Raw genomic sequence first — 14,028 nt, forward strand, 5'->3', positions numbered from 1 at the left:
ATTATTATAAACACGGACTTTTCAATTAATGACATAAAGTATTTAAAAATAATATCATATTTTTTATATTTTTAAAAGTTATTATTAATATATATGCATAATAAAATTACAGGTAACCCGGAAACAGGACACAGAATCGATATTAATCCGAACAGATTAACACGATTGTGATATAAAACTTTTTAGATTGGATTTGAATTTATTCCTTTTAACACGAATCCGAAAACAACACGAGACGAACACGACTCGATACACTAAAAATATCACCAAAATATAAATATCTTACATAGATAGATGACACATATACTGTACTTTCCCAAAGCGCTTTGATTTTGATTTTATTTTGAATTTTAGCTCACAAGAATACAAAAGCAAAGCTAAGGCTGTGAGGCAGAGGTAGTGCCATGTCAGAGTGAAACGCTGACGTGGATAAAGGTAGCAATTAATTAATTTGCCGTTAAAAGAAAGAGAGGATCTAATTTTGGCTTTCGCGCTTTTTCTGGATCTATTCTCTCCTCTTCATCTCTCTAATCAAACCAGCTGTTATTATTATGATGTTAGATTAGATTGTTCTTTTCTTCTTCATCTCATTTTCCTCCCTCTTTCAACCCTATCTAGTAGTAGTATCTTCCTAATTATGGACTCCCTCGCCGCAATTTCTCAGTTTTTTCCTAAATTAATATCCGCCGTTCACTCTTCTACTCCTCTCACTCAACTCGGTTTCACTCATCTTTCTAGATCAACTCCTAAAAATGGCGTTTTGGTACTTGTACGATCAGATAGACTTGGAGGCCGAGATGGCTCCTCTGCTGTTGAAAATCAAAAGGAACGAGATAAAGGTCTTTTGTTGGGGACTGAGAGAGATGATTCTGGTTCTATTGTTGGGTTTAATCTCATTTCTCACTCTGGTATGTGCTTTTCTTTGCGTCTCCTTTTATTTTTATTCCATTATCTTTTCGATCATTGCATCTTATTAATTCTGATAATTATAATGCCTTGATTCGCAATTGGTTTATGGTACTTAGATAAGTGGTAAGACCTTCGTTTTTGGGGAAAACATTCTATTGTAAGGCTTTCGTAGAGTTGGAAAAATTAGCAATATGAAGTTCGCGTGGCGTATTGGATCCACATTCACTGTAAATAGGTTAGTATAGTTTCCGCTTTTCGTGTCAGTTTTGTGCCCGAGTCATTTTGTTTGAGGGCGATTTTACGAAGATTATGTTTTACAAACGTTTTAGGCGTCCGCCATAAGACTGAAAAAGAATCAAAAGGAGGGGTCAGGGTCAGGAACCTGAGACCTCACTCCAATGCATAAGTTATCAGTTTTTAGAGGAGGAAGATAATGAATAGTAGAATTTCTGGGTTTTGTGATGATGTACCTTTTATGGTGTTCAGAGTCATTTCTGCAATTTCTCAGTTTGTACACCACAATAGTGATTCAGGACACATTAGGAATGACAATTGTGAATATCCTCCGGTGGGGCCAATGGGATTTGGCAAATAAACTGTCATCCCGTGATTATAGCTGTAATTATAGGGATTGACGTCTTGCGATTTCAAGTCTACTTCCGATTGGTCCACGTGTTAATGGCGGTTATGTTTTAACCGAGCCACGCTCATTGGCCTGTATGTCTTATTTATTTATTCATAAGTACTTAGACAAGTGGTACTAAGACCTTAATTTATTGGGAAAACTTTCTAGTATAAGGCTCCATATTACAGTACAGTTAGCAGAGGCAATTACATAGATTGGACGACTTTTGAGGAGCCTTGGCGAGTTGTTGATGCCTTGCTTCTATTTTGTGACAAAACTTTACTCGTAATGAATTTATCCTAGATTAGCCCTATAAAAAGATTTCATTAAATCATCAAGATGTAAATTAGCATAAGTTTTTCTAATTTTATTAGCGCGAGGGATTTATGAAGTGAATGTGGATAAATTACATAGGCTATGCTTTGATTTCCATTATGGCCTCTCAATTTTAAAATACCTCTTCAAAATCGCACATTATGGCTTTTGAACTTTGAACTTTAGCCCCCTTTATTCTTGATCAAGATGACCACTCAATAGCAGCTAACCCTCCATTGTAGATCTGATCGGAATGATATTATTCTAAACAAATTTAACTCTTGAATGTTTTGGCTTTTAGGACATTTAGGTGTTGTCTAGTTAAGATAGAAAGCTCCAAAAAATGGTGATTTGGAAAATCGAAAATGGTGATTTTATAGGAAATGTGGTTGTAAACAACTTTAATTTTTAGACTTTTCATTTTGAGATCGTCATCTGTCATTTTGGACTTGGTCAACGGTAAAAAGAGCCATTAGCTAGTAAAGTGCAAGGTTTAGGAGTCACAATGTGCGATTTTAAAGTTCAGGGACCATAATAAAAATAAGATTAAAGTTGAGGGATGATGGGTATAATTTACCCAGTAAATGCTGACTCGTGACTTTCTAGCCTGCCTAGCTGGATGGTTTTCAAAGACACTGCTTAAATAATGTTCATTACTTTTGGGTTTGTGGGGTATGTGTTCTAGGATTGTGTCTCAGGCTCTTTAAAATAATGTTGAATGAGTATTGATGGTTATTAAAATAGTTTTTGAACTAATAAAAAGTAATAAATTTGTGTCAATAAAGTCAATATGACTGGATCCGACGATCTGAATCGCCAGAAAACTGACGTGGCTGCCATGTAAACAACAACTCAATATGTTGCCACATAGCAACTAAAAATAAAATTTAAAGTAGATTGGATCAATTTGGGAAACAAGTTACGAGTTAGGATATTCAGAAAATTCGTTTTCTTTCGTTGTCATGTGTCACCATGTAGTCATGTGGAGACACATGTCCAACATATTGTGAGTTGTTGTTTACATGGAAGCCATGTCAGTTTTCTGGCGGTTCAGATCGTCAGATCCGGTCATATTGACTTTATTGACACAAATTTGCTACTTTGGTGATTTTTTTTGGATGAAAGACTACTTTATGACCATTGGTACACAAAACTCCTACTTTATTGACCATAGAAACTTTTTAGGCTTAAACCAAACGTAGACCCCTAAAGTTGTCCATTTTGATCACTTTGTCCCTCGAACTTAGCCATTAGCCACTCCAATTCTCAGAAAGCGACATAATGCGCCCCTTATTTTTTCTCAAACGGAGAATAAGTTCGGGGGGCGAAGTGTCCAAAATAGACAACTTTAGGGGCTCCTTATGCTTTATGCCAACTTTTTACCCCACTTGAACATTTATCTCTGCAACAATGTTAGCTCGCCAAATTTGGAACTTCCATATTGATAGCCATAGTGCTGTAAATGAGCCGAGCCGCTCATGAGTGGCTTGGAGTTCGGCTTGATAAAAGCTTGATCGTGTTTGGCTTGATTCATAAGCTAACCGAGCTCGAAAGCTCGCGAACAGGTTCGGTTATAGATTTATGAACTAGCTCAAGAACAAGCTCGATTATAATATTCATGAAGAAAGAAGCATGGTTGCAATATTTTTTAAGGCAAAAAGCATAATTGAGTCCTTGATCATGGGAAATGATCAGGGGTTTGATCCAAGTTCATGGACTTAATTATGTTTTTTGCTTTTTTTTAATAATAGTATTTCTATAAAGGGGAAATGTAAAACTACGTAGTTTTATATGAAACTTTAATTTTGTAAGTTCTAGGTTGGTGTTAAATAAATTTCAAATGAACATAATTAATGAGCTGTTCGCGATCAAATTTCATGAGTAGAATTAGTGAGCTGCTCTCGCAAATAGCTCACTATCAGGATGTTATGTTAAGTTCGAGCTTGTCAAATTTCTGCCTAGCCAAGCATTGCTCGATCACAACCCCAGATTATTATTTTTTTTCCCCTTTATATTGTGCCATAATGAATTCAAAGTGACCCCTTGATGCTTAACTATGCAAGGTTTTTGAGGTTGATTCTTGACTAAGGCTTCAGACTTGTAAAATATCATGTGTATAGACATGATTCATGAATGAGATACTTTGTAGAGTAAGAGAGTAAGAGAGTACATGAATATTATATATTATTGAAGGAGAATAGACATATATATACAAGATTAGAATAGGAAGTGAACAAATATACTAATCCCAATAAATGCTCCTGGAAATACTCCTAACTCATAAACTTGATATACAGGTGATGCTGAAGTAATAAAATCCCAGGAAGATGTAGTTACTGATAGAGTAGCAGAAACAGTGGATGCTAAAGGCGGAGACAAGGTTCAAACCAAAGTAAAACACAATATTGTTTTTGTTACTTCTGAAGCGGCACCCTATTCAAAAACAGGTGGATTGGGAGATGTTTGTGGCTCTCTGCCTATATCTCTTGCTGCCCATGGACATCGTGTGATGGTTGTTTCTCCGAGATACGTTCATGGGAGTTCTCAAAATAAGCATTTGGCTAATGTTTTAGATTTAGAGCGTCGCATAAAGGTTTTTTGCTTTGGAGGAGAACAAGAAGTTGGCTTTTTCCATGAGTACAGGGAAGGTGTTGATTGGGTGAGTTTTGTGGCTTTTCATCATTTATAAATAATCCCTGGTTTTTCACAATTAGTAAACCTAAGTACTTTTAGGTGATACTATCAGTTTGATCATGATCTCAAAATAAAAAACTCCAAGAATTAATTTACTTAGTACCACATTTACCTTGGAAACACATTTTTTATTTTTCAAAATCACCATTTTTTAAACTCTCTCTCTATACTTTCGTAACTAAAAGTTAAAGAATTAAAGTTAGCTTACAATATCAATTCTTGGAAAATTTTCTATTTTGAGGTGATGGACCGGTTGTCAACCTATAAGTATATGGTTTTGCTAACGAAACTACATACACACATCTACAAGTCATCGAAACCACAAGGATTTTTTTTTGGAATTATACCTTATTTTTACATTCGGCACCGTTTTTCTTGTAATATCATTGAATCTTTGTGATAAAGGCGAATTATATATGTTTTTTTTAGGTTTTTGTTGACCATCCTTCGTATCATCGTCCTGGAAACCCATATGGTGATAGCTATGGTGCTTTTGGTGATAATCAGGTACTTAGTTCCCTCTTGTTTCCTGCTACAATACCCTTATTTTAAAGGATAAGGTTCCAAACTAGCTGAAAGTTTTCGAAGAAGTGCTAATTTAGCTCAAACGTATAAAATAATACTAATTTAGCTCAAACGTATAAAATAATACTAATTTAGTTTCAACTTTTGGTAAATGGTGCAATTATAGTTCTGAGTAACAGAATTTAACGCCTCAACGTTTGTGAAATGGTACTAATTTATTCCAAGTTAAATTAGCACTTCAAAAAAAAAAAAAAAACATGAAGCTATTTTGATAACTTATCTTTATTTTTATTTAAAGGCTTTGATTAAAAAACAATGACATAGTTTCATTCATTTGGTTTTTCAGTTTCGGTTCACTCTACTTTGCCATGCAGCATGTGAAGCTCCTCTAGTGCTTCCGCTTGGAGGTTACACCTATGGTGAAAAATGTCTTTTTCTTGCAAATGACTGGCATGCTGGCCTTGTCCCAGTGTAAGTATTCCTCTCTTATCAAAATCGTACAATTCGTCGAGTTGAGTCAGCTCTTTTCTATAGGGTGAAACGAAATTGACATTGAATCGGCTGATAGAAAAATTAGGGAATACTGCAACTTATTATTAGGGAATACTAGAACTCTAACTAAATTAGGACAAAAATTAATGGCAAATGAACCAATAAGATTTAATTTAAACGATAAGCAATAAAATTATCATAATTAATTAACAAATCCAAACATAATAGAACGTGACTTTCCAATTTCTATACGGTATACTCTCATCCCTTCCATCAACGTCTTTGTTCTTCCATATCGTGGTGCATCAGATGATCAGAAACAATTTTTATACGTCATCGTTCATCCAAAAACATCAACAGAATACATATTCCCAAACTCTCCAGAACACTAACTACTAAATACTAAGCAACGCAAACTCTCCTCCTTTACTAAGAACTCAAACTTCGTAGTTCCATCATTATCAAGTTATCAAGTATTAAGAATCGAAAGGCAAATAAACAAAGTTAGAGATTCAAACTCTCCACGAAGTACTTGGTTGATGTGACTTCGGCTTTGACAAATCAAAATTGCCTTTCTAGACAAATTTTTGGTAATAATTTAAGTTCAACATTTTGAAGGTGATAAATATTTTTTTCATAGTATTATGAATTTGATCTGAAATCTTACCGTTCGAGTCAATTCAGGAGTCACGATTATCTTTTTCTGTGCTCTGATTCAGACTCTTGGCTGCCAAGTATCGTCCATACGGAGTTTATAAGGACGCTCGGAGTCTTCTTGTGATACATAACCTTGCTCATCAGGTAAATGCATGCCTATTTGTTCATTAAATTTTATTGTATGCCTTGCTACTTCCTCTTCCTCTTAGGTCTTGCAATCTTCTAAAGGTATAAAATGAAGCTCTTGGTGACTGTGTTGCACAGAAACAGAAACGGACACTGGAAAACATTATTTCTAAAAAATATATAGCTAAGAAACGGTGATGGAAACGGAAAAGAAAGTGAAACGAAAGTGGATACGAAACGCGGAAACGCAGATGAAGAAGAGTTTCCGTGCAACGTAGCTTGGTGATTAAAGTGCAAATTGCAATCCGATTTGAGTAATTTTTTCTGTTTATGCCAGGGAGTGGAACCTGCACTTACATATCAAAATTTCGGACTGCCTTCACAATGGTACGGAGCACTGGAATGGGTGTTCCCGACATGGGCGAGGGCTCATGCTCTTGACAGAGGTGAAGCTGTAAATATACTGAAGGGTGCAATCGTGACAGCCGATCGAATACTCACCGTTAGCAAGGTCATTTATGCTACAAATCATTCTATTTTAAGTCATTTTCTTGATGAGAAAAGACATCCGTTGCTAATCACTTGTTTTGAACCTCTATTTGATTGACATTCCTGTCAAATTAATCCAAATTCATGTTGAGGATTGGAGAACAACGACGTCGTATTTGGTCATCCTGATACTTTAATAGTAATTGCAGGGCTATTCTTGGGAAATAACAACGGTTGAAGGTGGATACGGCCTCAATGAGCTGTTATGCAGTCGAAGAATGGTATTGAATGGTATTTCCTGTAACTTCTTACCCAACACTATTGTTAAGTCCCCGTTTTTAGATTGTAATGCAATTTCTTTTGCAACGATATTCATTTTGGTGATATATTTTACTAGGAATCACAAATGGCATCGACATCTCCGAATGGGATCCATCATCAGATAAGCATATCGCTTCTCATTACTCTATAGATGATCTCTCTGGAAAGGTTGCGAATTCTTCTTCGTTAATTCAATATAATTAGTTTTGTTTGAAGCATTATTCCCTAACCTCGTTTCGTTGTAAATGTCAGGCTCAGTGTAAGATTGCTTTGCAAAAGGAATTGGGTCTTCCTATTAAACCGGACTGTCCCTTGGTAGCATATTGATTCTTTTTATGTGCATTCTGCTAATAGTAGAAGCTCATCTCTATAATTTGATTGAAGTTGCAATTTGTAGATTGGATTCATTGGTAGACTGGATTATCAAAAAGGCATCGACTTGATTCGTTGGGCTATTCCCGAGCTGTTGTCGGACGATATTCAATTCGTAAGTGAGTTTTTTCTTTCATTTTATACATCTGAGATTTAAAATACTCGATCAAGGTATCTCGGTAGAGTATCTAATATTGTACGCTATGTGTACTCAGGTAATGCTGGGGTCTGGTGACCCGCTCTATGAAGACTGGATGAGATCAGCAGAGTCGATGTACAAAGACAAATTTCGAGGTTGGGTAGGATTTAATGTCCCGATTTCGCATAGGATAACCGCAGGGTAATCGGAAATTTCCAATCACGTTCATACTAATCACAATGTTTGAAGTGAATTCAAATTGAAGTTATGAAATGAACAGGTGTGACATATTATTAATGCCGTCAAGATTCGAGCCGTGCGGGCTAAATCAATTGTATGCAATGAGATATGGAACTATACCAGTAGTTCATGGCACTGGAGGACTTAGAGTGAGTTGAAAATGTTCATGAAGTTGAAATTGTTCTTGCATTGTGCAAGACTTTTATGTATTAAAATGACTCTTTCTGTGTATATATATCAGGATACAGTACAGACTTTTGATCCATATGCAGATGGAGGTCTAGGCAAAGGCACAGGGTATGTGATTCTCCTTAAGCTCTGTAAACCCTTGATATTTTATTTTTACGGATTGAGCCTTTGATTATTTATAAACCTACGTATCGGGCCGTTGATTAAAGGATTTCAGTCAAACTCGTTAAGATTCATTGTGTAAGTTTATAAACAATCAACAACGGCTAAATATGTAAAAGTAAAAGAACAAAGGCTGAATGTATAAATAAAAGGGTTAAGGTGCAAAAATAACCCTAACGTTTTGGGCCATGAGCAATTTTACTCTTAACGTTTAAAATGGTGCGATTTTACCCCTAACGTTGGAAGCCAAGAGCAATTTTACCCCTAACGTTGATAAATTGGGTCAATTTCAGACACTATTATAAAACACATATATTTTTGTTCATTATTCTGCACCAATTGCATAATAATTCGTTCTAAAAAAAGGATTTCATGTTTTTTATAATTTAATAATAGAATTTGAGATTAATATTTATAAATTCGGTGGATTTTTTGAATTTTTTTTGTCTAATCCGTACAAAAAGACAGTATAATTTTTTATTTTTTTTTCACATCCCAACGAATGTTGGTGATTTGTTACTGATAAAATGACACAAGTATGAAGTGTAGATAACAAGATTCATGACCGAGAAGACAATTTGATGAATTATTTTTCAAATTGACCCAATTTATTAACGTTAGGGGTAAAATTGCTCTTGAGTTTCAACGTTAGGGGTAAAATTGCACCATTTTAGACGTTAGGGGCAAAATTGCTCCTGGCCCAAAACGTTAGGGGTATTTTTGCACCTTAACCCTAAATAAAAAGTAAATTGCTTAATTTGTAAAAGCAATAAAATTCAAGCACCTCAGATGTTTTAATCCTAAAAGAAGAAGTGACTAAGAGCATCTCCAATAGATGGTGATGAGGTGACGGTGACTTTGTCAGCTCTCAAATGTGTCATCTATTGGAGTGATAGCGAGTGCTTGGAGTTGCCACTTTTGGGCAACCTTTTGGCAAGGTTGCTTTAACCTTTTTTTTTTAATAAAAAAATGATTAATTGCTTACTATTGCTGCATGTTTATGATATTATTTATAATTAAAATAAATTATATAAAAAGTAACGATTTGTGGGATTATAGTGTCAATTTTTGAAGTTGCTTATTATTGGAACATTTTTTTTTTTAAGTAAAATTGCCAAAAATGAGGTTGATAAGTGAGGAAATAAAAACTTATTTTTTAGCATGATGTATTAAGTTTTGTTACTTTTTTTTATAGTACCCTCTGAAAAGTTTTCTGTAGTCTTCGATATCCTTAATAGCCGTCTAATATTTAGACCGTGTCCGAAGCTTCATAAGTCCTTAATTTTATTCTTCTTATTATTCTTCTTATTTTTTCTTTATGGCTGTAATCAAGTCGAGTCGGTCTGAGTTTTAGCCTACTCATGCTTACCTTGTCAGAAAATTGACGAGCTCGAGCTCAATATCACGTTCGTGAGTTTGTTCACGAGCTTGATTCTGTCATGAAGTTCCTCACAAACAGTTCATCAATTATGTTCATTTAAAAATTTCTTTAACACAAAACTACATAGTTTTGACACCTACAAAACTTGAGTTTATGCAAAACTACATTGTTTTACATTTCTCTAGAATTACTATTATTAGAAAATAATGGAACCAAGTTTATTCACGAACTTGTTCATAAATCTATAGACTACTCGCAAGCTGAGTTTCGCCATGCTCAAGCTTAGCCCGTTTATAAATCAAGCCAGCGGCTTGACTCATTTACAATGTTACTTTTGAGCTTAGATTGTCTGAATGTTGGTAGAAAAATGAAATTAAGTTTAATCAACAAGGTATTAAAATAGCCACAAATTTTTTGGCGAAATTTAATCCTCGCGTATAAAATAACACAATTTTAATCCTAATATTTGTCGAATGGCATAATCAAAGCCCTCAGTAATAGAAAAAATTGACACATCAAATGACGCCTAGATGTAGAGAGGTTAATAGCAAAGTCGTAGAGAGGTTAATAGCAAAGTCATACGTGTTAATTTATGTTAATGAGTATTTTAATTTTAATTGTACCATTTGAGAAATGTTGGAATTGAAGTTATGGTTTTTTTTTTTTTTTTACATGAAGGTTAAACTGGTTCTTCCTAAAAAAACAACTTGAGGGTATTTTGATATCTCATCCCTTTAATTAAGGATTGAGGTGCAAAATTAGCCAACCTTTTTGGAGAAAGTCAAATTAACCCCTAATATGTTAATATTTTCAGTGTCATCCTCAACATTTTATTACCTCTTACAAGTTAGTGGGTGCTGAGTCTTGTTATTTGGCTTTGTCGATAATTGTTGATGTTATTATATTGCTTTTATTTTCAAGTGAATAATTGAGTTCCTTTTATTTTTTATTAAATCCCTAGAGCCTATTTATTTCAAAAAAAAAAATCTTTTTCTTAAAACTTTTTACATCAGCAAACTATTTAAAACTATATAAAAAACAACAATGTAATAAGCATTAAAATATTATCAGAAATGATTGAACTACATATAAAAATATTCTTATATGATGAAAATATACATGTAGATATAAAACACTACTTTATTTTAATTTACCTTAATCCTTCTTATGGTAATATTGTGAAATATATTGACAGGTGGACATTTTCTCCTCTATCGAAAGAATCTATGTTGTCGGTAAGTCAATTTTACTCCGTTTTTAATTATAAGAAAAAAATAATAATCAAATTTACCTTTATTTGCTTTAATTGCTTTAAGAGAGAAGTTTAATATTACGGTCATCATTAGAATTTTACGGTGGAGATTAAAATCATCATATCCATTCGATCTAATAAATTTAGATCTCACCCGATGCAAACCACCATTAATATTAATAGTGATAATATAATTAAACTTCACTAACAAAGAAGAAATAGAATTCTAATATGGAAAGTAGAGATTTCGAAAAAAGAAGTGTCAATCGACTATATAAATAGCCTGATTAATAACTTTTTAATTTTGATGAAATTTTTTAAAACGAATTACATTAAAAAAACGCAGGGAGTATCGTTCATGTGGACTTCTCTATTTTTTCTTTAACTTTGTCTTTATTTTTATTATGGTTTTTAAACTTTAAAACCGAACATTATGAACCACAAACTTTGCAATTTACTAATATATATAATGACGTCTTTTGTCGTTGACCAAGTCAAAATTACGAATGACGACCTTGAAATGTAAAAGTCCAATAAGTAAAGTGTTTAAAACCATATTTCTCATGAAATCATCTTTTTTTGTTTTCCACATTACCATTTGCTTCGAACATCATTTTCATCAGCTCTACAATGGAGGGTTATCATTTTCATCAGCTCTACAATGGAGGGTTACTTGTTATTGGAGTGGTTATATTGATCAATGGTAAAAAAACATTATAGTAGTAAAGTATAAAGTTTAGAGGTTGTAATGGAAGTAAAGGCAAAGTAGAAGGACCATAGGTGTAATTTTCCCTATTAGTTTTTAGTCAGTAATGCTCCTCATGTTATGAGTAGCAACAAGTCGCCTCTTTAGGCATAAAGATGCCATATACTAATAAATTAGATTTTCAAATAAGTTGACTTTTTAAGTCTACCCGTCATGTTCATGTGAGTAGTTAGAAAGTCATTTTATAATGCAAAACTCATAGTGAGGCACTTGAACTTTCACTATTTTATGCATTAGGTCTCGCATCAATAATTTTATTACATTGAGTCTATGATCATTATGATCATTGATTTTCGATGTCACTTCTATGTCACTATTCCAGTTTTCTTTTTCTGAATAGACTGGAATAAGTTCATTGAGATAGAAACAAAATTGGCGTTTTTTTTCTTCCCAAAAGGGTAAAATTGTCCAAATAGGGGCGGTAAGAGGTAATTTGGGGTGGTAAGTAGCAACACCCAAATTTAATGATTTTATTGGAACAAAAATGAAATTCAGTGACTTTTTAAATTAAGCCCCAAAATTTCAGTGACCATTAGTGTAATTTACCCATGTCCTTGTACATAAAAACGGTGAAAGCGAAAGTTCAGGGTGTCAAGATTCATTCTGATTATGACTAATGAAATGGGTCCTAGAATATAGGTACGATTAGCTTGAGCAAAAAGTTAAAATTCAGGCCTTGTACTTAGTAGTATTTGTCACTTTCAACTTCAGTTTTTCAATTTTTGTACATTTGGCCCTTATAATTTAATTTTTAATAAAATCTGAATTTTACTAAACAGTTACCCTAGCAGCATACTACGAGGGCGTTTGGTTACCTACTTTATGTTTACAGCTGAAAAACAGTTTTTTACAAAAGTCTCAGTCCCTTTTCAAAGGCAAACAGCAAAATGTAATAGCAACCAGCAAACAGGAACAACAAACAATAAATAGCCAAATGGGCCCTACGTGTTATTGTGCCGGAATACATCAGTAACCCCTAAACTTAGCTAAAATAATTTATTGGTTCTTAAACTTTAAGAATGTCTTATTAATACCATGGACTTGCTTAATATGACATGATTAATCTCCTGTCACTATGTGCAAGAAAAGATTTGGGTAAGTTGAAAGGCATATTAATTTAAACAAATTCAGAGGTGAACGTCATTTAAGTAAGTTAAAAAGATCAATAGTTCATTTTAATCTTCAAAGTTCAGGGGTAAGTTAGTTTTTTAGACCAAATTTAGGGGTCTCTGGTGTATTTAGAATGTAATTGTTGTTTAGATATCTGATCTGATCATGCTTGATGAATTTGATAGGCATTAAGACTTGCAGTGAAGACATACATGGATCATAAATTATCATGGACAGGAATAATGAAGAGAGGTATGGAAAAGGACTATTCTTGGGAAAATGCTGCACTTCAATATGAACAGGTCTTTGAATGGGCTTTCATTGATCCTCCATATGTCAGCTAAATTCTTTCACATTTTACAAAATTTTATAAACAAGAAATCCATCCAAAAGCCCTTTTCGGTCCCTGTATTTTGCTAAATTATGTTAATAATTCCTTGTATTATTATTTGGCCTTAGTTAGTTCTACACTTGTAAATTTTAGATAATCTAGCTTACCTTAGCTTAGCTATATCATTATTTAAAGTTTATAAGTACAAGGATGAATTAAGGCTAAATCAAAAGTATAAGAGTTTATTGAAGAAATTTAGATAAGTATGGGGACTAAAAAATGACTTTTGCAAAGAAAGCTGATTTGATCTTCAAAAGGGACCCACTCTCTAGGCTTTTTCGTTTTTTCTTCTTCTTCTTCCCACATGGAATGTGGGTTTGAGTTTATTATAGTTTGTTTAGATCATTCTTTTTGTTTTAGCAATCATGATATGCACGACATTACCTATTATTGCTTTTATTTTTTTATCTATATATACACATATATATTCCACAAAGCATAATGTAATGTATACTTTTGAATAAAAGAAAAGGCAAAATTGTATGACCTATATTTCTTCAACTTCAATATTTTTCTTTTTTCTTTTTGACAAGTGTCCTAAAACGTGACTCTAATAAGTGTGTTAGGCCGAATGTAATAGGAGTGTGGTATTAAAGAATCTATGTAATAAAAGTAGTGTTATATCACATGTTTATGGTATATAAGTAAACAATTTATATAAAAAAAAAAAACTGATCTTTTGAAAATAAATTGTAAAATTGGGATAGTCCGAGTAGCTTTCCGGGAGTCAAAGTTCTGGACACAATATATTAAGTGGGTTGCTAAATATCGTCCCCAAATTATTTACCACCGGCGACCGCTCCCATTTGGACTTTTTTGCTTTTTTCATAATTTTGAATAAAAACTGAAAATTCTCTCTAAAATCATAAACCC

At 33.5% G+C, this 14,028-nt stretch overlaps 1 protein-coding gene across 1 annotated transcript; it reads left to right on the plus strand.

Moving 5' to 3' along the window:
* The first annotated feature begins 480 nt into the window (after positions 1–480).
* Positions 481–13,643, plus strand: LOC136233061 (soluble starch synthase 1, chloroplastic/amyloplastic). The gene is made up of 15 exons (XM_066022603.1): positions 481–908; positions 4,147–4,508; positions 4,973–5,050; positions 5,415–5,539; positions 6,280–6,361; positions 6,681–6,854; positions 7,042–7,123; positions 7,230–7,321; positions 7,406–7,468; positions 7,551–7,640; positions 7,741–7,865; positions 7,945–8,053; positions 8,146–8,201; positions 10,832–10,871; positions 12,950–13,643. The coding sequence occupies exons 1-15, from the start codon at positions 638–640 to the stop codon at positions 13,106–13,108; spliced, it is 1,908 nt and encodes a 635-aa protein (XP_065878675.1). The 5' UTR covers positions 481–637; the 3' UTR covers positions 13,109–13,643.
* Positions 13,644–14,028: the final 385 nt, after the last annotated feature.

Source organism: Euphorbia lathyris, chromosome 6, assembly GCF_963576675.1.
Source record: "Euphorbia lathyris chromosome 6, ddEupLath1.1, whole genome shotgun sequence".
Classification (NCBI taxonomy): Eukaryota; Viridiplantae; Streptophyta; class Magnoliopsida; order Malpighiales; family Euphorbiaceae; genus Euphorbia; species Euphorbia lathyris.